Genomic DNA, 27,820 nt, shown 5'->3' on the forward strand with positions numbered 1-27,820 from the left:
TGTTTACTAGGAAACAATGTTGCACATTAAACGAATCATCTGGAGACCCTTAAAATAATGTTTGTCCCCAAGAGTATACCTAATCCTTTCATTGAACCGCAGCATCAATATTCTAGCAGGACCATTTGCCAAAAATAGCAATGTGTTTATAAGGTCACTGAGCCACATGTGGTGTATCTTTGTTCTCAATGCATGAGAAGCAACTTCCTTGCAATAATGAGATCATAGGATAGGAAGCACTGCTGCTGTTTATAGTTAACTGTGAACATTATCATGAGATATACCCCCAAAATGAAAATGAGAGGTCCGGTTCGAAATTAAAGGTATATTCAGTGATTTCACTCAAAAAACCGTAGATTTCGTTTTTGGCTGGGACCGTCCTAAGCCTTTCATCCAATCAGGATAGAGAGCCAAAAACTAAACTTAAGGTTTTTTTGACCCCCCAGGGGTTAACTGGGGACAGGGAGGAACTCCTTATATGGTCAGCACACTCTATAGTACAGAGGATTATCACAACAAAACAAAAAAATGAAGTGATATTTGAATTAAGTGAAATCACTGAATATACCTTTAATTTGAAGTATTTTAGATAGTAATTAGAAAATTGCGTGTGTGTGTGTGTGTGTGTGTGTGTGTGTGTGTGTGTGTGTGTGTGTGTGTGTGGAGTGGACCTTCCACTGGTGTGCTGCAGCCAGGTAGCGCTGCAGTTTGACTTGGGACTTGAGCTTCACATGGTGGAGTTTGGCCTTCTCAGGCAGGTTGTTCAGCCAGCTGTGTTTCATACAGCCAGACGCACTCAACCGGCCACTGAAAACAGAACAGCCACTTGTTAATGGCCTAGTATATGCACACACACACACACACTCCATGTTGGAAATAACTTGGGCCCCTTCCCTATACTTCCTTCAAAGGTGTTACCACCAGCGATGATACTGTAATGAAGGCTCTGTTCCATTCTGGTCAAACGGAGTCAGGGTGCTGCTATTGTGCAATGCTGGCTCACTAAAACACTCTGCTGCACCAGTGGGTCACAAATTGTCCTTGAGTGGGTTCCAAATGGCATAACTCTGACTGAGAGTTATGGGGGTCCTTGAAATGAAAAGGTTTAAGGGCCACGGCTCTGGTGTTCCGGCGACCCCCCCGGCGACACCCCCACACGGTAACTCTGTCATTTCTCGACGTTGGCTTGCCGGAACAGGCCCAGCAAACCTGGGCGGCTTGCCGGAACCGGCCCAGCAAACCATGGGCGCGTTCCTGGGGGTCTGGATGTTTCCCGGGGACCCCCACACAGTACACACTACAATACAGTACAGAGCACGGTAGAGTACTGTAACTATAACAATAAATGTATAGTTGCACCGCTCAGTTCACACAGGTGTGATATTTTCTTCTTTCTAAACGCTCTATAGTCTATACCTCTGTACTTTTAGCAAACTGTTAATAAAGTATTCAATCAATCAATCATTGCTGCTCGCCTTTTAAAAAGAGAGAACACATAACCCCCGTGCTGGCCTCCCTTCACTGGCTCCCGGTTTATTTTAGAATTGATTTTAAAGTCCTTTTATTTACTTTTAAATGTTTAAATGGGCTGGCCCCCGAATATCTCTCCGGGCTCGTAAAACCCTACACCTCGGCTAGAGCTCTGCGCTCTGCGGATCAGGTACTGCTAGAGGGCCGAACAACTAACAAAAGCACTAGGGGGCGCACGCTCTTTCGCGGCTGCAGCTCCCAGACTCTGGAAGAGCTTGCCCCTTCATATTCGCTCTGCCCTCTCCATTGGTGTTTTTAAGTCTCACCTTAAAACTCATCTTTTCTCCCTGGCTTTTAATCCCTCCTGAGTCCATTTTATGCTTTCATCCTTACATTTTTGTCATTTTTATTTGTGTGTTTCTCGTTTATATTCTGTGTTCTCCTGCCTGTTCTCAGTTTTTGCCACTGATGTACAGCACTTTGGTCAACCTTGGTTGTTTTAAATGTGCTCTATAAATAAAGTTTGATTTGATTTGATTTGATTGGTGACAGACACATAAGCTCATCCATAGCGGCGATGTCCATATATAGAGATGGACCGTTCACAGACTCGTGTGTGTGTCTATTTGTACCTTCTGGTGGCGACGAGCAGCCTGGAGATGAAGTCCTTGGCCTCGTCGGAGACGTTCTCGAAGGCGTCGCTGTCAAAGTCCCAGTTGGCGTGTAAGATGTTGTTCATGGTCTCGGCGTCGTTGTCCCCCAGGAACGGAGACAGGCCGCTTAATCTGACAACAAACTATCTGTTAGGGCCGATTCATACTCCTATTTTACCGCTGTTTCGGCGCTGTAGTGCCGAAATGATTTGGGCTCGTCAGAAATGTTCAGTAGCACCGAAGAGACGACTTTAGGACGGTACCCGCCCCCCCCCCGAACCTCAAATGACGTCACATTGTAGGCTCTACAGCGCCGAACCGACTTTTATTCGGCTCTAAAATAGGAGTATGAATCGGCCCATAGGCCGTCCCCCAGAAACGGAGACTAGCCACTTCATCCGACAACAAACTATCCTGTTTTAACCCATTTATTATAATGGAGGGGATCATTTTGCCGACCATTGGTCGGCGAAATGATCCCCTCCATTATAATGAACATTCAAAACCTGAAGTCATTGCAATAGACGCTCATGGACAGTAGTGTATAGCACTCGCCGATATCAAACTAATATAAAGCATTAAAAGACAGTCCTGGGCAGTTAAAGTTGCTGTCGGGCAGAAACCTCCTATCTTTTATCCATTTTCACACCAAAGTATCAAAAGCTACTTTCAAATGCTACTTTTGCTAATGTTGTATTTGAATCCCGAAACATAGCAGTATTGTATACCGGTACATATGAGGTTTCCTTCCACCCTACAGTAACGGTTGGTTACATCGTGTCTGTGTGGTGGTGGGTGGGTTGTTCACTTGTTACATTGTATCTGTGTGGTGGTGGGTGGGTTGGTTGTTAAATTGTGTCTGTGTGGTGGTGGGTGGGTTGTTCACTTGTTACATTGTGTCTGTGTGGTGGTGGGTGGGTTAACTTGTTACATTGTATCTATGTGGTGGTGGTGGGTGGGTTGGTAAATTGTGTCTGTGTGGTGGTGGGTGCATGGTGCAGGTTGTTGTGGAAGGAGTGCGGACAGGGGGTTGTGAGATAAAATATAAAACCAAAACAGCCAGACATTTTGTAATTTGAATGTAACGTGTAGGATACAGATCATACATACAGTGTTGTTTATGTATCGTCTGGGTTATATTATTATTATTATGTTTCTTTACTCTTTGAATACATTTTCCTTAAAAAATCTGCAAGTACTGGTGTGTGTGTGTGTGTGTGTGTGTGTGTGTGTGTGTGTGTGTGTGTGTGCGTGCGTGCGTGCGTGCGTGCGTGCGTGCGTGTTCTTGCTGCAAACACTCACAGCATGTATGTAATCACTCCCACGCTCCACATGTCAGTCGGGAAAGAGACAAAGTCGTAGTTGACCACTTCTGGGGCCAGGAACTCTGGGGTGCCAAAGTTCACCTTGAGCTTCTCCCGTGGCCGGTACCTTTGTGCGACACACACACACGTACACACACACGCACACGCACGCACACACAAACACAAACACACACACACACACACACACAATGTGTGACATAGATGTCACGTAATGCAAAGAGTTTAGGATTATTGGTTTTTCAAAGCTGCGGGAAATCTGGGCATATGTTCTTTAGAATTTCTCTGCTGTTCTAGTCCCTACATTGAATTCATATCATGTCACCCGACAATCGGTATAGGCAGAGATTCAAGTGGGTTCATCTGGTCAGAAGTTACAGTGCACTTTTGTGACAGGCCACTGTCAGTGTCACGCTCCCCTTTTTGGACAATAAACATGAAAATGTATGACATACGTACACTGGTGGTCAAGTTGAAAGCGTGCGCACTATATACTTACTTGCGCGCGAGGCCAAAGTCTATGATCTTGATCTGGTTGCCCGTGGAGGTGACACACAGAATGTTCTCTGGCTGACGTGGAAACATGGAGGGGAAAAAAATAACAGCAAAACATACCATCAGGTCTCGGACAATGTCGGTTCCACGGATAAATATTGTGAAAATAGTCGATCTAAACGCTCACAACGCCTCGCCGTGTGAGCCGTTGTGAGCTTGTAGATCAGCTATTTTCACAATATTATTTAACAATTCGTTTTGGGCCAATGTTTGACCAGTTTTCATAGTATAGTTTGTTGATCACTTTTGATTGATGCAGTAATAGTCTTATTTAATTTAATTTATTTTTATTTGAAGGTATTAAAAAGGTCTTGACAATTGTCATCTGGGGGAAATATCGAGGCTATACAGCCATGAGGCTATAGGCTATTTGGGTAATTGGAATGGAAAGGTCTGGGAACCGTCGGGCTTAACAGAAGAAACCTTTCAATTAAAACTGTGCTTGGGTATGATTTGAATCACAGACAACATACATGTCAGAGGTTCCGTTACACCATCTGTAGTCTCTGGAGACAGACGTGTTGGATCCCACAGTTTTCAAGCCTTCCAAGATTGTGGAACAGCTATGCCTAATGCATGCTCTGACGTACGTGCCCTGCGGTCGACAATAGCCCATATTTATGGGCCCACATTATATCAAGCACTGTGAGCTTGCATATCTGCTATTTTACACTACATAGTATAGCACATGCCAATACCGTTTTTTTAAGCAGATGCTGAACCGAAAGAAGACAGTCGTAAAACGTGAAAGACGTTTCGCACACTGGCCTGGTGTTATTTGTTTGCGCCTGTGAGGACTGTCTCTCCATATATTTTGTATATTGGCCATTCTACTGAATTGGTTAAAATGTGCAGTCCCACAATGAAAAACACATATTAAAAAACAATTTAGTATTCAGACTTTTCACTGTAGTAATGTCATAGTATGGTCTAATTAATCACAATACATTAATTGAGATAATTGAGTTGAGTTAAATATATAAAAAAACTTCCTATTGGAAGGTGCAGGCTGTCCCAACCTCTAACCCCTAAATGTCAATTCATGAAAAAAGTACTTACTAGTAAAGTAATACACCAATTTGATTTATTTTTTATAGGGAAGTTGAAATAATGAAATTGATTTTGTAGATTTACACTGAATACACTGTATTCAACTAATTTGATTGATTATAAATTAAAATTAAAAAATATCCTCCCCATTTACTTGCATTGCACAGCGAGGGTATAAAGTCACTCCATAGCGCATTCATAAATGAACACAAGTAAAGCATTACATTACTGGATCATTTAAAAATGTCAGTACTTTTACTTTAACTCCTGACTAGCCTCGATCACGATCAAAAGCGTTTTATTGGGAAGGTATATTATTCTTCCGGTTTGAGGGAAAGGATGTTCTGGTTTAGAGAGGATTCCAGCCTGATACAAAACAATGACTACAACATGACGCAACGATATCATCCGCTCCCGCGAGCGGATCATAAACCCATCATAAAAGGCTGGAGGATTACCTTGAGGTCGAGGTGGAGGATGTACTGCTGGTGGAGGTACTGAACGCCCTCACAGATCTGCCTCATGAACACGATAGCGTCCATCTCCGTCAGCTGGTAGGCCTCGTCCACGATGCGATCGAACAGCTCTCCTCCCTCCACGCTGGGAAAAACAAAGTGCTCAATTGGTTTACCTATATGATTGATTGATTGATTGATTCTTTATTTAAGTGTCATACTTCCGAAGAAGCCCAGCCCATATGGACTTACAGCAGGACACTGCCCATATGGACTTACAGCAGGACACTTTTAATAGTTTACGTAAACAGTGACAATAAATGACAATAAACCGACATGACAGTTCGCAAACAATGATCAAACAATGATCAAAGTGAATACTAAACTAACTAATACACCCACAATTCTTACATGGCAGATTACATAATATACAAAAAAATAAAATAAAATAAAATAAAATAAAATAAAATAAAATAAAATAAAATAAAATAAAATAAAATAAAATAAAATAAAATAAAATAAAATAAAATAAAATAAAATAAAATAAAATAAAATAAAATAAAATAAAATAAAATAAAATAAAATAAAATAAAATAAAATACCGGAGATGGAACTGAGATTGATTGTCTTCTACTCCAGGCTCTAGAAACAAACTATGCCGTCTTAAATACGTCATAATTAAATAACCACTCTAACTTCCCTCATCTTCCCAGAATAATTCAAGGGTTTTGTTGTTGCATTGCCTCAAACCTAAAGTTTATCAATACTGCCATGCAGAAATAGAATAACTTATAAGTAGTATCATTTATTAGTAGTATAGTAGTATATATAGTAAGTATAACTCCAGAAAAGTACCAAGAGTAAAAGTAGTCATTGTGCACAATGTCCCGTATTCCACAACTTCAAAATGTACAGTATAAAACATCTTTTGAAAATAGCCGATCTACAAGCTCACATAATAGTGCCGAAGTGGTTAGTGTGTTTTGTAATAACAACAATAACAAGAATCTACAAAGTAACTCGTAACTAAAGTTTGTGGAGTAAAGGTACAATATAATAAGTAAAAGTATTGGAAATTGGAAATACTCAAGTAAAGCATAAGTAAATGGCAGCAGCAATGCTGTTTCCACTCACCACTGTCAGTACCGTACCGTGGCTATATGGAAAATGTGAGAGGACTACAAAACAACATGACGTAACGATATCATCCGCTCCCCGGCCGGATCACACTGCAATTTAAAGTAACACAGACCAGGCTTTCCTCCGAGGTGGAAAGCCTGGTGACGCGAGCTTATAGTAACGCCCATGGGCACAATGCCAGAGGCAGCTCCACTGAGCTCATTCACCCCCCAGATTGGTCACAGACATGGGGATGAATTCATATTATTATGCCACCAAAAAATGTGGAATGCCCTGCCAACGTGCAGCCATCAAAAAGTCCCTAGTCCCTACCTTCCTTCAAAACAGCCATAGGCCCAAAAGAGTCCTCTATAGCTAGTCAAAATAAATTACCCACCACACAGTTGTTCTGTACATATTATTTTACTGCGCCTAGGCGAGTGTTGATGATTTCTTGTATAGTATTGTATGTCTTTATATATGTCTTGGATACACAGACAGGACCACAATGTAAACAAGCTCTCGGGGGGTTTTTGTGTTGTACATTTAGCATTATTGTATAGCCGTGCGTATACCTCTGTACTTTGTTTGCAAACTGTCAATAACGTGTTCAATCAAGCAATGAAAAAAACCTACAATTCCATGATCAAGGTGAGGTTGGAGCGACACTCAAAGGCGTCGTACAGCTGTATGAGATTGACGTGGTTCAACTGGTTCATGACGGCGATTTCATTCTTCACTTCATCCTGTCGTGTCGGGGAGAAGAAAAGCAACAGCTGATTACATCAAAATTACCTTTTGATGGGTTTGACACTGGGGTCACTTTGGGTTCAGGACAGGTTGGTATATGCTGTCCATCGTCACAGAGGACACACGGCATGGCTCTGCAGGAGGCTATAGCAGTATATAGACAAATCCCTAGCTGGGCACAGCCATTACTGAGGTGTAGCCAGCACTGATTAGCTACACCTGGCCAACAGGGCACTGCATCCATTCCATGGAACAGTGCCCTGTTGTACATCGCAAGGTTTCGTAAAACCGGTACTCCAAATGTCACTGCGGCGCCCTCGATTTCACTGGATTCTCCAGTATAATAATAGCTACATTATACTCAATGGTGTAGAGATAGTTTTTTCTTCAAAATTGCCACAGCCAATCTTCTTGCCCACACACAAAAGTTTGGTCCCACCATCAGGACCCCCGCCGGAACCCTGCATCCATGGAGCAGTTCTCTGTTTGCCAGGTGCAGCTAATTAGTGCTGATTACACCTCAGCAAAGGCTGCAACCAGAGCACCGCTCTGTGGATTAGTCCATGAGAGGGTCAGTCTGTGTGTCTATGTGTGTGTATGAGTGTGTGACGTGTATGTGTGCGCGTGTGTGCGTGCGTGCAAGGCTGTGTACAGGTAGACCACATGACATGGCCCTACAAAATATATAATAAAGAAATATCCACTGCTTGAATTAAGGTGACTTCATTGGTTGACATCAAATAGGGCCTGTCAGCTCATGCCCACAATGCAATACTTATTACTATACTTTGTTTTCAAGAGTATTTCTCACAAATGTCAGTAACGTCACAAACAAAACCGTATCATTTCCCACCTCTATTGCCCATTCCGTGTGTTTGTCTTATATGTAATGCCCAGTGCCGCTATTCCAAAGCCCCGCCAGGTACATTTATTAACTATTTTCAGCAATGGGATAATACTTTTTTGGGGGTGGGTAGATCTTGTTGAGCTGGTCATTTTGAAAGTCAAAAAAAGCCGGACTGATTAGTGGTAAACTTAATATTGTCTCTGCCGGGTGGAAACGGATTAAAATTCAAAAGTATCAAAAGTAGCAGATCTACAAGCTCCATCGCATTTCGACCATCTACTTCTGATACTTTTGTATGATCAATAAGGATGTTATTTTATGGGGGGTGGGGGAACATAAAAAGATTGAATATGGAGATAAGAGGTTTCTGCCCGACAGTAACAATATGTCCACTGCTGATAACTGACAGAAATAACTAATTTCACTTATATTTTTAGGGAACCGTCAGAGACGTCTATAAGGGCTTTATTGGAGGAAGGCCTTATAGCTGAAGGATCTGTATCTTTCTTTAGGTGCTGGGGATGGAACGGAGATGCGACATACTGTACCAAAGCCTACACGGGTTGTGCAGTCGACGCGCTGTGATTGGCCAGTCGCTGTGATTGACAGCCTAAACCTAACCCTAACCTTAACCTCAGTAAAACTACACCTAAACCTAACCCTAACCTTAAACCTCAGTAAACTTAACTTGCCCTTTAACAGGGTTTCAAGGGTTGATACTTTTTGAAATGTTCAAACCTTTGACCAACTTTGGAATCATAGGTCATAGATGATACATCATATAGACCTGTGGTTCTCAAAAGGTTTCTGAGACAGGGGGGGGTGAGCTGGGGAAAGGTGGGTCTTGAGAGTGGCTTTGAAGGTTTGGACGGTGGGGGCATTTCTGTGAGGTTTAGGGAGTGCATTCCACAAGGTTGGGGCAGCAAAAGCTCTATCACCTTCTGGGGACCTCAAAGAGGTTGTTACGCTTGAGGTTTATTTTTGTTAAGTTTAGTTTATTTTGGTCATAGAAGGGGTAGGTAGGCCTGGGCCGTGGCTCAGCGGTCCAGGAACCTTGGCTGGTAACCCAGTCTGGCAGTGTGCCGCGGGCTCGACTCCCGATCCCGACGGCCTTTACTGCATGTCTTCCCCCCCCCCCATCTCTCTCCCCATTTCCTGTCAGCCTACTGTCTGTCCCTCCATAAAAAAATATAAAATAAAGGCGAAAGCCACAAAAAGGGTTAGGGTTAGTTGCATCTTCCGTGTAAGGATCTAAACACACAAGAAAATCGAAAAGGCCAGCTTGTAAAATAGGATAACCCTGTTTGACTGTGACTGAGTTCAAAGACAGTCACTAAAAGTTATGCAGAGTGCGTCTAAGCCAAGGTTCAATATAGTGGTGGCATTTTATAACTATGTGAACTATACAGAGGCAGTGATTTAATGTGTGTGACGGGAGATGAAGGATATGACATGATTTGTAGACATTTAGCTGCGCATCTTTTCCGGGACTTATACAGACTTACGTGACGCTCTGTGACGCTCTGTGACGCACAAACCCTAAAACTGGTCCGTGGCTTCCTGTGAGGTTATAGGTTTAGGGCTGGGCTTTGGGTATAGGGTGTCGGACTCATGACTATATAGGACTGTTATAGTACGTTCGGACCAAACACATGTACCCTCTCAAAGTGGGGGTCCAGGGACCCCCCCAGAGGTCCTTTGGGGCGGGGGGGGTATGGATGTTTTCCGGGGACCCCCCACACACACGGTGACTCTGTCATTTCTCGACTGTTGAGTGCGTGCGTTCCAAGAGACTCATAAATCCTCTTCACAGGAACATGGAATAGACTGGTGGAGGGGAGAGAGAGAGAGAGGGAGACACACAGAGAGAGAGAGAGAGAGAGAGAGAGAGAGAGAGAGACATTGGGTGTGTGTTGGCCTACTCACCCGTTCTTTCATTCCTTTGACTTTAATGATCTTGGCCGCGAGCGTCAGACCAGACGACAGCTCAGCACATTTATGGACCTGACCGAAACGCCCTCTGAGCACACACACACACACACACACACACGCACACGCACACACGCACGCACACACACACACACACACACACGCACACGCACACGCACACGCACACGCACACGCACACGCACACGCACACGCACACGCACACACACACACACACACACACACACACACACACAGTACTTGCAGATAAACTCTCTTTTTGTCTGATATAGAATAATTGGTCATCTTATCTTATGTGTGTGTATGGGGGGGGGGGGGGGGGCATTGGATCGATGTAAATTGAGCCCTCTCAACACCTCCCAAAAATAACCCAGACTCCTGTCCGGTATCCAGCTGCTATCTCTCTCTCTCTCTCTCTCTCTCTCTCTCTCTCTCTCTCTCTCTCTCTCTCTCTCTCTCTCTCTCTCTCTCTCTCTCTCTCTCTCTCTCTCTCTCTCTCCCCCTCTATTTATCTCTATCCCTCCATATCTTTCTCTCTCCCCCTCATCCTCCCTGTGTCATCCTCTCTGTGGGCAGCGGTGGCCGAACGGTTTGCGGAGCGGTCTTGATATCGGAAGGTCGCTATAGTTCGTATATCCCCGGACCGGCACGTTAAAATGACCACCGCTGAAGTGCCCTTGGACAAGGCATTGAACCTCTAACATGAAATGTTCTATGAGCTGCAGGGCCTGGCTGTGAACAAGTTCTTGAGCTTAGTCCAGTTACCCTGGGTAAACCTTTCCTTTCCTATATCATTATCATTATCATTATCATGGTTATCCATGGTGTTCTCCCCCCCCCCCCCCTCCCCCATCCTCTCTGTGTCTCATGTTATCATGGTGTGTCCCCCCCCCCCTCCCCCATCCTCTCTGTGTCTCATGTTATCATGGTGTCCCCCCCCCCCCCCCCCCCCCTCATCCTCTCTGTGTCTCATGTTATCATGGTGTCCCCCCCCCCCCCCCCCCCCCCTCATCCTCTCTGTGTCTCATGTTATCATGGTGTCCGTCCCCCCCCCCCCCCCCTCATCCTCTCTGTGTCTCATGTTATCATGGTGTCCCCCCCCCCCCCCTCATCCTCTCTGTGTCTCATGTTATCATCATGGTTATCCTCCATGGTGTTCCAGTGTTTATCTGTGGATGCCAGGGCTTGACGTGCCACAGGGGGAGCACACACAGCCCAGAGTAGAGTGTAGAGTGTCATTATCACATGGCTGAGTAGATGCCATGCTGACAATGTACTGGAGCCATAGTTAGGATGGAAATAGACCCCCGACCCCCCCCCCCCCCCCCCCATGCAGCCCTGTGTGTGTGTGTGTGTATACAGCTTCTGATTGGATCTCTACTAGTCTGGGATCATGACACAGTCAAATACAAACTGTGCACCTTCATGCCTCCATATTCTGGGCATGTCAGTGTGTTCTCCGAGAACTAAATAAAGGTTGAAATGAAATGTCAGTATGGCCAAAAAAAGAAGTTAAATGTTAAAATGGCGTTTGTAATTGTATTTTCCATCTCCACGTTGACCGTCGTATACTACAAGGTATATAAGCTATAAAGTATGGGGCTTATATATATATGTTATATATTTGTTGTAATACAAATATATATATATATATTTTTAAAGTTACCAAAACCTCGTCTCTGGGGACAGGAACAGTGTGACTGTACCATAATGCCACGGCTCCCAAAGTGGGGTCCGTGAAATAATTCTGGTTATTATTATTTTTTTGTCAGTGAATTATGGTACGTGTGATATAATGTGACACATACCATAATTCACTGACAGAAAAAATAATAATCACAGTAATCCTTGCAGTCACTTTCAGTTACTACAGAGTGTCTGTGACGCCACATACCAAAGCCTACACACGGGTTGTGCAGTCGACGCGTTGTGATTGGCCAGTCGCTGTGATTGACAGCCTAACCCTAACCTTAACTTTAACCTCAGTAAAACTATAAAGCTAACCCTAACCTTAACCTCAAGAAAACTATACCTAAACCTAACCCTAACCTCAAGAAAACTATACATAAACCTAACCCTAACCTTAACCTCAGTAAACTTAACTTGCCCGGGGGCGTGGTTATAAACACAATTAACCCGTGTAGGAATTAGTATGTAGCGTCTGTGACTGTGACCAGCTGATGGTCGTTGACGCTTAATTGATGCATCAAAGAATACAAATAAGTTTCTGCACCGTCAAATAGGTCTAACATCTATTCCAAGATATAGCATCTCACATAAACTTTGTGAAAATGTGTCGTACGTTTCATTAGAAGCTTGATTTAGTATACAAATAGTTCCAATGACATCTAAAATGTAAGGTTGTAAATATCTGTGTTTTGCGAGGATGAGGGGGTGGCCAAAGAGCCCTGTCATAACCCATTCTGAACGGGAACCCCTTTTGGTGTTAGCATCATGTTATGCTTTAGCTATTGAAAAACAGCAGATCTACAAGCTCATAGCGCGCCACTCGTTTTTTTAAATCGAAGAACGACTGACATTTTTATAGAATCTGATCTCGGGTCAGAATGGGTTATATAATCAGACCAGTGTGTGTCCAGTGGAAAACCTCGTATGAATCTGATCTCAGGTCAGCACTAGTGGACTGACTCACCCTCCCAGCACCTCGTTGGGCTTCACGGTGTAGTAGGAGCCCATGGGGACCTGCTTGGCGCTCACGATGCGGTGCTCAAACGGCGCCGGGGCCGCCCGACAGTCATCTGTGGACACAGAGTGGATGGAGACACAATGGACATGATGGGGTTGATATACAGAGTGAATGGAGACACAATGGACATGATGGGGGTTGATATACAGAGTGGATGGAGACACAATGGACATGATGGGGGTTGATATACAGAGTGGATGGAGACACAATGGACATGATGGGGGTTGATATAGTATAGTACTGTCTGCAGGTCAGTGCTTTTTCAACCCTTTTCATATCAAAAGGACCATTGTTTGTTCGGCATTTGAGCCACGGACGGACCACCCTTTGATGACATTTATATAGCCTCTCAGACCCCAATACTAAAGAATGTTTAGTTGTTGTTGTTGATCTCTTAAGTTCTATACGACACTCTGTAGCAATGGTTTGCAGTGGCACTGGTGCTCACAATTACATTTTTTTAGATCGCACGGATTAAAGTCCAATGCAAAACGGTCGCAATTTCGAGCCCTGCTCTGTATCGCAAATGGTCAAATAGCTATTTGATTAAGGAATATTATATGCCTTTTCCTATTCTTTCTGTGTATATCAGCAAAGTGTAGATTTATTGAGGGAAGTGAAGATTCTCAGATTTTTTTTTTAAACGCTGCTTATCAACTAACCGGATAATAAAGCTTATCAAAACGTTATCAACTTATCAACTATCAATTAATGCATTCATCGATAATTCCCATCCCTGACTTGACACAATTCCATGCTTTTGGCAAATGTCGATCAAAATAACAATTCTTCTACATTCTCTCAAATGTGTAGATGTCTTATGAATTAATTAATGCAATTAATACAGACAGACAGACAGACAGACAGACAGACAGACAGACAGACAGACAGACAGACAGACTTCCAATAGAAAGAATAACTGTGACCCCAGGGCCCCTGGGTCACTGAAGTCTGACATCACTGCCCCTGTAGCCCCCTGAGCCAGGGGGCTATTTGTGGTGGGCCTTTAGCTCAAAATCCAGTGCATCTATACTCTTACCTACGACAGGAAGCAGAGTTTCTGGGCCTGGATCCACACTCGGTCTCCTCGCTGTGGAAACCAGCACTGCAGGCGTTACTACTGGCTTCAACGGATCCCCGTCTCCGACCAAAGACGGCCGAGATGGCCTGGAGTTCTCTGGCACCGTCGCGTTCGGCGCGACGTCCTGCTTTTCCACCGAAACACGCTCCTTGGAGCCCGCGGCGGGCCTGCGGTCGTTCCGATCAGAATCCGTTTTTGTCGCCCGCCGGGTAGAGATGTCCTCCCCAGCGACGCCAACGAAAACAGCGTCTTTGTCCCGTCCGGTCTCCGGCGTGCCCGCGGTGGGTTCCTCGATGACGACGGCGGCGGCTGTCACGGGTATAAACCGGTCCGGTTCGGGGGCCTCTTCTCTCTCCGTGACGACCTCCTCCGTGAGCTCTGTGAGGTCCTGTTCTGGGGTTCTACGGGAAACAGTATATATACAGTAGAGTGATCGTCAAGATGAGGTTTCCGGCGCGTTGCAGGCAGCGCAGTCATGCAGTATAGGCTAATTAAAAGGTTATATCTCACCACGTTATTCAAAAACAAAATAAAGACTAATGAATAATGGGGAGAGATTGCTGCTATACCACTTTAACCACCTATAAACCCCCATCATCCGTATTCTGGGGAAAGCCTTCGCAGAAAATAGCTTATCGGCTATAGTTTCCGCGAAGATATTTAATGTCGAGCCAAAACAGACAAGACACTACACTAGTGTAGAAACCCTGAGGGGCTCCGCTGGTTTATATGGTTAAACTGGGGGACAGTGCACACAATACAAATTGATATTCCTCACGTGAGTTATATAGCCTTACATTCGTTATAATAAATGGTTTTTGTCTTCACTGAACAAAGAGGCAAAGTGACATGGACATAGAGCTATAGAGTCTTTTGATACTACATGCAGGACAGGTAAAGGGGTGCATGAACGAGGGACTGTTTTTGTGTACACGAGTGAGTGAGAGACAGAGACAGAGACAGACAGACAGACAGAGCTGTGGCTAAACTGTTGACCTGCTGGATGAGTTCTTCCCATTCTTGTCAGGTTTCTGAAACAGACGTAGTCTGGCCGGTCGCAGTGGTTGTTTGGACATAAACTTTCCCTCTGGCTTCCTATAGAGCAGCAGCAGCAGCAGCAGCAGCAGGGGTTAGTGGCGTATTATTAGAAAAGCAACAACCTACTACGGCACAACAAGTATTGTGTTCATGGGGTGCATACTGTACAGCTCATAAACAGACAATACCAGCACTCAACTCAGGCAAATGTCTTTATCAGGTCTGGTTTTGCAATGTTATATTTTATTATCTTCGAAAACACTGAGGAAGGCAACACGTCAGATCATCTAGATAGACCGCTGCTGTGTGTGTGTGTGTGTATTTTGAAAATAAATAAGTTCATAAGAGACTATACTCAAGAGAGTCCTTTTTCTACATGTATCTTCAAGAATAATCTGCACGCAGCTGTTGAGACTATACTCCTCAAGACTCCTCCCTGAGTAGACTAGTCGCGCCTTCTCCTTCCCCTTCTAATCCTTATTTATTATCATGGACTTTGAGCTGCGAATGACTTTAATGCCTTTTCCCTCCCCGGTATAGTTGTTAAGCCTCCTTCCCAACACATTTCTGACTGTGTTGTATATCCTATCCTGTCTGGCTCACCTGCCAGTGACGAGCCCCCACCACCGGGGAGACGTACAGTATAGAGCCTCCCTCCTACTCCGCCCGCTCAACATTCTCAGCTGAAGGCGCCACACCCAAGCCTGTAGGTCAGTACAGTACGTGCAAGTTGTGCAGTGCCACTCCCAGCCTATAGGAGGGAGTACCCCGCCCGGCTTCCCATCCCCCTCGAACACGACCCTTTGTGTTTGTATAATATGCTCGGGCCAAACTGGACGCACTGCAGTGGATACAAACTCCTACACGCTGGTGTTTGGTGCATGGACAGGTACTTCATACGACGTGCACAGCACGCGGCGCGCACCCTTTGCTTTGCAATGTGGATGGATGACAATGATAGTTTGACGCTTGTAAAAGTAAGATGGCAAGCAGTCACTGAATGGTTCAGAAAGCAACGGCCGAGCTCCTAGTTAGTATTCATCGTGATATCATGTCAGTGGCTGGCTGAAAGCACACATGGCGAACATGCAGCATTTGAGACGCTGTCACGTTTATGCGAGGGTGAAGGAATTAAACAGGCCGAGCTGGTGACAACTGATTGTCAGCAGCAGCATCTGTCGCTGTCCAGCTAATCTCTCTGTCGGACTGCTTGGTCTCTATACCTACACACGGTGCCAGTGGAAGATTCATAGAAAAAAGAAATCTGATGCTCAGTTTATAATAGGTTATAATCGCAACTATTTGACACAATCACAAAGTATTTTTGTATAATCGTCAAAAAAAGCAGAGATAGAAGATCGACAAGCTTACACCGTGCCGTATGCTTGTAAAACAACCATTTCTGCTACTTTCCACTGAAATTATTAAAATATTTCTATAGCATTTGGTTGCCGAAACGTTGGTCCCAATAAAATAAAAATTTGCATCTTGACTACGAGCTGTGCGAATCCTTTTTTCAAGTCATACCTGACCTGCGCAATCTTGAATTACGATTACACCTATAACAATAATAATGCCACTTACTGAAAACTGAAATAACATTTTGTTATTCTTATGTTCCCATGTCCAATGTCAAAAAAGCCCAATTAAAACCTTAATTGCAGTTAATTGTATGACAATTAACCATCAACTTAAATGTTGTAATCGTGACATGCCCTAAGCATCACTGTCACTGTTAGGTATAACTGATGTGTGTGTGTGTGTGTGTGTGTGTGTGTCGCATCATGACAGTGTCTAAAATTGCAGACCTATACAAGCTCACGACACTTTGTATCCATGACGCGTTGTTAAGCTCCATGCAGGTGGACTATTTTAGGTATACGCAAAAACACAAAGTATCACTCAGGCTTACCTCTCCAGCACGGGGACCGCGGACTGATGAGAGCCACCTTTCTTCTGAGCACCAGACGCAGACGACAGAGGCTCCGGCGCAAAGACCTGGACCTTGCTGGGCTCTCTGCTCTTCAAGGTGACCTCTTTGGCTTTGGGCTTGCGAGAGACCTTGACGGAGCCGTCCCTGGTCAGCGGGAGGAGGAGGGCTGCGGCGGGGGGCACGGAGGAGCTCTTCGCTGCTGGGGATGGGAGAGGTTCTGAGGTGGCCGCTTTAGGAGGAGGAGGAGGCGGTGGAGTTGGCAGAGATGTTGGAGGTGATGTTGGAGGTGAAGGGGGTGTTGCCGGAGATATTGGCGGTGGAGAAGTTGGCCGAGATGTTGCTGCCGGTGGTGGTGGAGAAGTTGTCCGAGATGTTGCTGGTGGTGGTGGTGGAGAAGCTGTCCGAGATGCCGGAGATGTAGTTTGTGGTGCGGGTGTTGGTGTCGGCGGTGATGTTTCTTGATCTGGTGGTTTCGCATCGTGAGGTGTCTGTTTGGTGTCTGTGGAATAGAAGAACCCAACCAGTGGTGGAAAAAGAAGTACTGAAATGTTTTTACTTTACAGTATCAATACTGCAATATAGAAATACTCCCCCGATTTCAAAATGTACTTGAGTAAAAGCACAAAAGGATTGGCATCAAAATGTACTTAAAAGTACCAAAAGTACTACTGTAGACAGAAGGTCCCATTTCAATCTTTTGAAAATAGCAGATCTATACACGCTCTTGTAGATCGGCTATTTTCAAATGGCCACAATGCACTGTACACAGGGCTGAAGTGTGTGACCACTCGTGTCTACTACGCAGCTGCTAAACAAAAATAACAGTGCCAAAACTTTTCAGATTGCTATGCTATTAATAACTTCACACATTCAAGCCATAACGTTTTACAATCATATATCATCATGATTTGAATTATCTTAGTTGGTTATTCATGTGCAAATTCAACATCTGTGGGATGTGTCCACAGTCTATTATATGTGCTTTTTCTGCTGAAAACTGAAAAAGGGGGGGTAGTGCGATCAACAGAAACTATAGACCTGGGCCCACTTCAACCCTCTGTGGTTCCCATTGTCTCCAATTTAGGAGTTAAAATGGATAATGCTTTTAAACTTGATACACAAATAGAAATGCTGTGGTTAGATCTAGTTTTTTATCATTTGAGGCTTTTATCACAAATCAAATCAGTTTTTATCTTTTAAGGACCTAGAGCGAGTGATACACACTTTTATTACAACTTATTGTAAATGCCCTCTACGCCGGCATCACCCAAGCCTCCCTCTCCCGCCTTCAACTTGTTCAGAATGCTGCCGCACGACTTTTAACAGGAACCCTTGAAATATGAACATATCACTCCCGTTTTAGCCGCACTCCACTGGCTCCCAGTACGTTTTAAGAATCCATTTTAAGATTTTATTGTTTGTTTTTAAATCTTTAAATGGATCAGCGGCAGTTTATGTTTCCGATCTCCTAAAACCCCATGTTCCATCTAGATCACTGAGGTCAGCCAATCAAATGCTCCTTGTCATCCCCAAGGCAAGGTGTGAGAGAAGAGCCTTTTCAGTCATTGCTCCTAAACTGTGGAACCATGCTTCCTAGCCATGTCAGGCTGGCTCCAACACTACCTGTTTTTAAAACACATCTTAAAACTAATTTCTATTCCCTGGCTTTTAAACCGTGATTAATGTGTACTCCTGACGGAGTGTTTGATTTGTTTGTATATGTTTTTATTACAGTATTGTATTACTTGCTTTGCCTAATTGTACAGCACTTTGGTCAACTTTGTTGTTTTAAATGTGCTCTATAAATAAAGTTGGATTGGATTGGATATGGAAAGTATTAAATACATGTATGGAGATTAACGGAGATTAACAGAGACTCTAAAAAAGTGCCCTGCTCAGCCAAAAAAGCACACTGAGAAAAGCTTTTTAAAAACGGGCCCCTTTTGTTTATTTCTTATATATATGTTTTCATATAAAAAGGTGGTACCTATTTATGTCATTTTTGACTGTGCTTTGTAAACAGTCCTATAAACACAATAAGAAAGGGGAGGATATACCGTAGAAAGGTAAAGGGTCAGAAAATGGCTCTCCGTCATGCTAAACTTAAAGTGACTTCCAAATGTTGCGTTCACACGGGCAGATGCAAAGATACAGTTTTACCATTCATTTTCAATGGAAGCCAGCGACATGAAGACACAAAGATACATCCGACGTTTGTAGCTGCTGCAACAGATACAAAAACGTTGAGCTGGTTTCAACTTCAGCTACACATAATATGCTGTGTAACTTTGCATCTTTGTATACCTTTTGCCATCTGCCAGTGTGACGATTTTCCAGGAGCCAACACTGAACAATGATACAAAGTCAAATTTAAATCAAATTAATGATTGTTTTAAGACGGATTAGTGTGAACAAACATACCCATATGTCTGTAATAATCGTGTCTCTTTACCTTTTACGAGTTCCAACTTCTGGTGCTCCACCTGGGTCTCCTGACACAGCGTGACGACGTGGGAACTCACAACACTCTGGTCTTCTGGAGGATCTCTTTTCTATAAAGGAGAAAAACAGCACAATTCACACCCAGTCAGCTCTCGACTCGTACACGTCATGTTTGTGTTGCTGTAACTTTAGCTTAAACTCATACTGTGTGACAATAATATTATTAGCAGTCTTTTTGGGAACACCGCTAATGCTGGAGGGTCCTATAGATATTTCGGAAAGCAACAACAACGGCCCCAGATAGCCCAAGGGCCACCATTGCTCCAATCTGCACCAAATGTGGCACAAACACTGTTCAGGGGGACTGGAATGAGAATAGCCACACACACACACACACACACACACACACACACACACACACACACACACACACACACACACAAAAAGGTCAAGTACAAGCCCTATAAGTATAAGCCCTGGATGGAGTCCACACAAGAATGCTACGAATGGCACTAGGTGTCACATGGACGGACCAATCAGAATGGCACTAGGTGTCACATGGACGGACCGCATCAGAAATGTGGACCTCTACGGGGACCTATATACCACGGGTCACGGACAGAGTCAGAGAGAGAGAAGGATGAGTTCTTCTGGCACTGCGATGCAGGCACCCAGAACTTGAGGCAAGTAAATTGACTCTATATGGGACCACCAACCACAGGGCAAAGCCAAGAGGGGAAAGAAGCGTACCACCTAATGTAGACGTGCTGCGGCGCGACAGCTTGGATACAACAACACTGCAGAGCTCAAGAACCTGATGTTGGATAGGAGTTTGTGGAGGGCAGCGATCCAGGAATCCCGAGTTGGTGTTGGCTATAAACCTCACTCTCGCAGTAACTAACTACAATAACTAAGTACAGGCTGGTGAGAAAGGCGGGCCCCGTCGTGGGGAGCTCACTAGAGAGGAGTACTACACTTCTATGAAGGGACTCTCAGCAGGACCCCAATAGGAACCAATTTGGTAAATAAAAAATAAATCTGCATTGAGAGATTATCAGGACCCAAATGTATACAGTATAACAAAATGCCTCATGAAATAACATTGAACTAAAGACAAACATTAAACCTGTGTACCCCTCAGAAATAGTGAAAATAGCAGATCGTCACAACGCATCAGGAAATGGTGTGAGCTTGTAGGCTGTACTACCTATCTTTGGTATATATATTTTTTTAAAGCAAGTACTCCAGTACAAATTTGACTGTTATTCGAGTATCTGTACTTGACTGACTGAAATACTGGGGGGGGGGTTGAGAATGTTACCCACCTCTACTGGGCTGGTTACCAAAACATGACTGCTATGCCACAGGACTGCAACCTCCGACACATAAGGTGAGGACACAATAAGAAAGAACAATGGCCAGGACTCCTGGATCCTGCAGGATCCTGCATTGTCATTTCTCCTGCCGGTACTTCCCCTGGATTTGGTATCAAACTCCCAACAATTCACCAGAACACAAGAACTGGGGAGGACCCCCAGAGTACCCCCCGCTTGGGAGATCTCGGCAGTGCACACAGAGATGTTCACTTAAATAACGAATGGTTATGATTAAAAGTCGGGGTTCGATCCCCGGCCCGGGTCATACCAAAGACTGTAAAAATGGGACCGAACGCCTCCCTGCTTGGCACTCAGCATCAATGGGTTGGATTGGGGGGGTTAAATCAACTAATCAATGATTCCCGAGCGCGGCACGGCTGCAGTTCACCGCTCCAAGAGATGGGTCAAATGCGGAGAACAAATTTCACTGCGGTAACGTGTGTGACAAATCATACGACTTTGAAAGATGGGTTTTACATTGCTTCAGTCATCAAATCAATTGATGTAGGCCTACTTTTTGCGTTTTAATGGCTGAAACTGTACTCAATGTTGAAATAAAGGTAATGGGTCACACACCAAGACTGCGTTTTAGTTTTTATTCTTGCATGATGGATCAATGACAGACGTTTCGGCTATCCAGCCTTTTGAACCATAAGTCAGAGCGCGGTGGTCACAAGAAAAGTTTGATCTATTGAAACTATACCCATCGTGTTAGTATAAAAGCAAGCCTGATAAAAGTATCAAACTCCCAAAATTCACCAGAACACAGGAAATTACATCTACTCTGTTCAAAATAACATTCCTGTCGCTCAACAAAACCATGAGTAGATTGTCCACAACAGTCTTTTTTTCTTTATTTTTTTAATAAGCGTTAAATAATCATTGCTAGTGTCTTTCTAGGACTCACAAAATGAATATTTCTGGTCAGAATACAAATTTTATCCAATCAGGAGAGAGAACTTGTTCGGGATCCAGTATAAAAAAGTGATGAACAAAACAAAATGAACAAAGTCAAAATCGAAACTGTAATAATATAAAAATCGTAGATGATAAAAATGATCTTCCTTAATGTCAACGAAGTTCACAATCTGAATCACAAACACCAGAGGGAGTTCGACAAACCACGTGCAACCCAGATGTGGCTCAAACAAGGTGTTTGGGACAAATGTCGCTCCCATGCCAGTAAACGCGGGACACCCTACCAACAGCCATTAAGAAATGTGAATCCCTATAGACTCTTTCAAAACCGCTCTCAAAGAGCACCATGGGTGTATAGACTCTACGCCCATGTGTTCTTATGGGCGCTTGTATTACAAGTAGTGAAGAGTTACTGTGCCAAAACTGTGATGAGAGAGAGAAAATAAGACAAATGTCTTCCTCAGGAGACAAATAATAAAAGAACCTTGAACCTTGAGTTCATGTGACGTGTGACCCTTCCTCGATATGCGACAGCAGTGTACGCACGCGTGACGTATATATATGTCTTGGCCAATCAGAATTGCGTATTGCCCTATAGGTGCTATACTGTAGGTCAAATCTAGGTAATTCCTGCCTGTGCCATTTCTTAAGCCATTTCGCAACAGGAGCGCCACCGCCAGATGCTATGGCTATTTGCAGGTCCCCTGCCGTGGAAAGGTTTGGTAACCCCTGGTATATGTTGTGTGTTGTTATTTATTGTGTGTTGTTGTGGTAATAAACAGCTCCGTTGTGTACAGACCTATGGTCGGTGCACTGGGCCGCTGTTACCATTCTGTGTGTTGAGCTCTGTTCTGTCAATGTACTGTAGTGACACGTATAGGCTATTTCTGGACAGCACTTCCTTCGGTCTCGCTGCTATCGTTGTTTTTTAAAGTGCTTTATTTAATATTTAAAATGTTCCAATGTTAATGGTGAAGAAATCAATGACACTTGATTCTTCATCATCATTCCACCGTGTCTAATCTGTCTATACTGTTGTAACTCGCGCTTCTGTGGGCAAACACCACACATTGTTTCCAGGCAGCTGGCTAAACACAGGCACATAGTAACCCGGGTCAGCTGGACGTAATTCCAAATGGCTGTTGCTTAACATGAGAGCACCTTCAAATCACACTTGTTCATTATGCTCATAGAGGGAAGGGGGGGGGGGGGGGGGGGGTCATATCGACCATGTATGGTGTTGGCATCGGGGAGGCAATTAAGTCAGGAATCTGAAATCAAGATTGGTTCGTTAATTATTTTTCAGGCCTACAGGTTTAATGTTTGTTTTTAGTTCGATGTTTGTTTTAAAAAAAACGCCATTGACAATGAAGGGAAAATGTACGTCATCTTGTAACCCTAACACAAACATTAACTGCCATTAACAATAAAGAGAATTTAATGTTTGTTTTGACACCGTTTGTTTTACATAACCATTACATCACCTATAAACAGCACGAGTTAGACTTTAATATATTAGCGCTCCTCACTTCACACGGGTGTGATTTTTGTATTTAGTGATGCACGCACGCACGCACGCATAACCCATGGTGTAAAATACACCATTATTAATACACCAAATAATGGATCTATCCCCTCCTCTGATTACACCCAAAGAAAATAGTTGGCCGTCTTTAGGTTTGTTTTACAAACAAAAACATAATAATAAGATGAACACAACAGAAAAAGATTACAGTATATTTGTGCCACTATACCCACGCCAGCCAGCCACAGAGAATAGCCTTTTGTACTATAGAACTAATACAAGCTGTTCCTTCCAGTGGAAGTGTCAGGGCAAGATTTTTGTTTGAAGGAGGTACATAACATTCTAGATGGGAACAAACAAGTACTCCAATAGCAGCATGCTGCATGAAGCATTCACAGAACAACGTCTGTGGGAGATTAGAGCTGGCACCATCATGGCATTAAGTGATGATTCATTGTCATGAAAATACTTGTGACAATTATTGTGTTTTTTGGTGTTAAAACATTGAAATAAATAAATGAAGATGAATTATTTTAGTTCGCCTTTAAAGGCTTTGTAAAGGGGTGTCTTTGAAAAACAAAGAAAAGGACCCGCAGTCCCCGCACACTGTTGGAAACATGCCAGAAATGTTAAAATCTTTATTAAATGTTGCCCTTTATCGATTTAATAAAGAGCAACATTTTTGGCAAGTTTCCGACAGTGTGCGGGTCCTTTTCTTTGTTTTTCAAAGATACCCATTTAATATATGCACTTTTGTCCTATACGCACCTGTCACCAAACTGTTGAGGTGTGCAAGCCTTTTTCTATAAGGCTCTGTAAACTAAAATGACACAGGGCAGATATGACAAAGCGTAGGTCATGTACTTAATAAGGTTATACTTCAAAATATTAGTATTATTCTTTTTTTTAAAAATGCTATTTTAGCTATTTTGGAAAATGTACGACCATCGGAATTTCAGATTGAAAATCGGGTTGATGCCCAGAATAGGGACACCAAGTTGAAAGTGGTTAAAGACGACATGGAAATAATGACAAAAACATGACACTTCTGTCAATTTCATCCAGCTCCTTTTTTATAGAAATTAATCGAAACCATTACAACAATTATGCAATCAGATCAAATAATTGTGATCACGCAATTATAGTTGTGACAGGCTGAGTGTTGCATTGGTCACTGCACGCAGTACCACGCCGTCCCCGACAAGATCTTTCAGGAGCACACACGATTAAAAACAATCCTTAATTCCTCACATCAACAACCTTTTCTTCCCATTGCAGTCAGAACTGCAGCATCACTCCCGATCTTCCACCGCAGTCTGAAAACCCACCTTTTCAGACTCCATCATGGCCCGTAGCACTTACCCTACACCCCCTTAGATAGCACTTTTCGTAGACTGTAGTCATATATGTATAGTTTATATGTATAGTTTCATTATATAGATATTCGTATACGTTCTTATCTTAAGCATGTTTCATGATAACGACCTTTTATGTATACAATGTATTGCCATGCTTTTTGTTCTTGCTTAATGTAAGCTCTGGCGTCTGCTAAATGCCTAAATTGTTGTAAATTGTTGTAAATTGTTGTAAATTGTTGTAAATTGTTGTAAATTGTTGTAAATTGTTGTAAATTGTTTACAAAGGCTGCGACAGCTGAGTGTCATTAACATTAATAGGAATGAGCCTAGATGCATATCAATGGCCCATTGTGTGACGTGCAGTGTATGGTAAGCAACGTGCACGTGGAATAGCATTCCACCAAAGTGGATAAAATGAGCAATGCAACACTGGACAGACAGGCTTAAATGTGCAATATTTGCATGGCAAGGAACCGGAAACCCTATAGCGTGAACTCCATTTCAGTTTCACCGCAGGACAAGTCAACCCGGGGAGGAACCGTTCATGATAGAAACACAAGATGGCTTTATAATGGAAGGTCTATGCGGTTGACTGACCTGTTCCTGAGGAGCGCTGCTGCTGCTACTGCTGCTCTTCCATGAGGGCACCACGCCGTTCAGGATAAACTCCACCACCTTGGAGCTGCGGAACACTTGGGCCACGTAGCCCAGCGCGTTGCCCAGGACGGACACGGAGCCCTCCAGCGTCTCCAGCGTCTCCCGCTGCCTCGTCCCTTCCTGCTGAAGGCCCTTCATCAGAACCGCCGTCTCCCCGCACATGGCTCTGACCTCCGAGACCCAGGACGGCGGCTCCTGCAGCAGGGTCCGGGGTGGCGGCGCCTCGTCCACGACGACCGGGAGCTCTCTCTCTCTCTCCCTCTCCGGGCTCTTCCGGACGTGGGTTCCTCCGTCCGCCGCCTGCATGGAGGCGATGCCCTGGCACACTTCGTCCAGCTTGAGGAGCAACGCGGCCTGCCCGGAGGCCATCTGCTCCACCTTGCCCTCCAGCTGGAGCAGCTTGATCTCCATGCGTCCCAGCGTGGCCAGGAGGCCCGTGTTCGCGGCGGTGGCCTCCTTCTTCTTGGCGGGGCTGCCCGCCGCTCCGCTGTCCGTCGTCCGCTGTACGCCCTCGTACATCCGGGCGATGCAGTTGGCCAAGGTGGCCGGCTTGCTCATGACGACTGCGTCAGGGCGGTGGAGGAGGCGGCGGCGGCGGGAGCCAGGAGATCAACAACCTCGCCGCAGCTCTCTGTGTCGGTCATTAGCTAATAGCTTGAAGCCCTTCCAAGGTGTCAGGGGGTTGTTTCTGTCTGCCTGCTTCAGTCAGTCCATGTACTAAACAACAGCTCCACCCTCTCCCCCCCTCTCCCTCCCTCCTCTCCCTCTGTGTCTCTCTCTCACAGTATATGCTTGTTGTCTGTATGTGAGGCACTGTACTCCTGCACACCTCCTCACTATCTTATCTCTCCACTTGTCTCTGTACCCCTTCCCCCACCCCCTTTTTTTTTATGTCCGCAAGCCAAACGTCCCCTGGCCAAGATTCCAACGGTGGTTCGTTCACTGCAGGTTTGACATCAACCATAACGTCTAAATCCTCCCTCCAAAGATTTTACGGTTTGCTGCCGGTGGACATGCCAGGAATGACCTTTGCACCCGAGGAGGACCGGACCGCACAACCCGGCATTGCCGAGAGAGAGAACGACGTTTGGAACTTTGGAAGAAGAAATAGCGATCATAGTTTCAAACTATCACTGGCCATTCTTAAGGCAGGTCTGCCTAATTTGGTTTATGCCATTGCCGATAGGTGTTAACGATAAATCGGTTTATTATTTGACTTTTTCCACATCATCAGTATCGGCAGTTATGCAGCCGATTCGTAACCTTCGTAAACACATAAAAAAAATAACAGATCTACAAGCTCACAGTGCCTATAAACTGTATCCAATCATGTCACCAACACTATTTTTAGCACTTGGCTTAGAGTATTTATACTGCATATCTAACAATGCCTAAATGTTTGTTCTGAGATATTGAGCATCATGAGCATATCCGATTATCCGTGGTCAAACAATCATAACACAAATAACACTAGACGCCTAAAAACGTTGTCTTTGTGTATTTTTATATCAAAAGTGCCTATCGATAAATCTTAATTATGTCCCTGTCAAATAAAAACACATTGCATGATTATTATATCAGCAGGCAATAACCAGTTTCAACCAACAATATGATGAAGGGCACTACTTTAAAGCTAAACACTTGAGGTGAGAAAACAGGCAACGAAGTAACATGCATTCTGATTCAGTGCCTTGTTGCAGTGAGCGACGCAGAGTTTTTTAGATCACAGGTCTGAGATCCCATAGCTTGAGGGGTAGCAGTCGGCTGAACGTGTTTTGCGCGGACTGATTCCAACCCTAACCCCATAACCTTTCCCCTGGTGCCACGCATAGTACAACATTTCCACTCGCACACGAGATATTTCAAATCCTATAAACGGGACGGAAACTCTGAGCAGCACGACGGCCTCTACGACGCTCTAGCTGAGACTTTATATACTCTGAAAGTCTTGTTCTATAGTGCAGTGGGTTTTCAACCAGTGGTCCATCAGAATAATTGTTTTTTTTTTTATCAATGCCTGTTGTCGCTCCTAACGGTACCACATCAATACAGTATGGAATCCTATCCAACTACAACAAAATACTCGTAGTCTTCTGCGAGGCTAAATCTCATCAAACGGTCGTCCGTGGCTCAAATACCGAATAAATAATGGGACTTGAAGATGAAATAGGTTGAAAACCCCTGTTCTATTGTACTGTATGTGCACACAGGGCTGCTCGACGTACCGTGCAGCCAGAGTGTGTGTGTGTGTGTGTGTGTGAGACGAATGGGTGAGTTGACACTGGCACAGCTAGGGGCGTCCTTTAAAAATAAACCAGCAATGTTGAACACTCCAAGTGGACAACTGGAATCTACATGTACGTATAAGCTGCTTGACCCCGTCACCTTCTAGAACATATTGTTTATTGGGTAACCGGATAACTTACATGACAGGAGTCATGGACTGCTCCCGGGTTTCCCCATTTTACATATTATAGAACCCATTTATTGCATACTGTCATTTAAAATATAGGATATTTCACGCGCACGCACACGCACACACACACACACACACACACACACACACACACACACACACACACACACACACACACACACACACACACACACACACACA

The 27,820-nt window shown here is 44.1% G+C and overlaps 1 protein-coding gene across 1 annotated transcript in view; it reads right to left on the reverse strand.

The window, feature by feature from the left end:
• Positions 1-25,895, reverse strand: part of mylk3 (myosin light chain kinase 3) — a 29,617-nt gene extending 3,722 nt beyond the window's left edge. The window contains exons 1-12 of the mRNA XM_080764212.1: positions 25,144-25,895; positions 19,380-19,479; positions 16,907-17,426; positions 13,915-14,357; positions 12,822-12,927; positions 10,148-10,241; positions 7,261-7,370; positions 5,509-5,650; positions 3,945-4,015; positions 3,426-3,554; positions 2,103-2,255; positions 672-807 (exon numbers count right to left, since the gene is read on the reverse strand). Of these exons, the coding sequence (XP_080620338.1) occupies positions 672-807; positions 2,103-2,255; positions 3,426-3,554; positions 3,945-4,015; positions 5,509-5,650; positions 7,261-7,370; positions 10,148-10,241; positions 12,822-12,927; positions 13,915-14,357; positions 16,907-17,426; positions 19,380-19,479; positions 25,144-25,761 (2,622 nt within the window). The 5' untranslated portion in view covers positions 25,762-25,895. The remainder of the gene's footprint in view (positions 1-671; positions 808-2,102; positions 2,256-3,425; positions 3,555-3,944; positions 4,016-5,508; positions 5,651-7,260; positions 7,371-10,147; positions 10,242-12,821; positions 12,928-13,914; positions 14,358-16,906; positions 17,427-19,379; positions 19,480-25,143) is intronic.
• Positions 25,896-27,820: the final 1,925 nt, after the last annotated feature.

The sequence above is a fragment of the Protomyctophum bolini genome, assembly GCF_963924005.1.
Source record: "Protomyctophum bolini genome assembly, chromosome: 1".
Taxonomy (NCBI): domain Eukaryota; kingdom Metazoa; phylum Chordata; class Actinopteri; order Myctophiformes; family Myctophidae; genus Protomyctophum; species Protomyctophum bolini.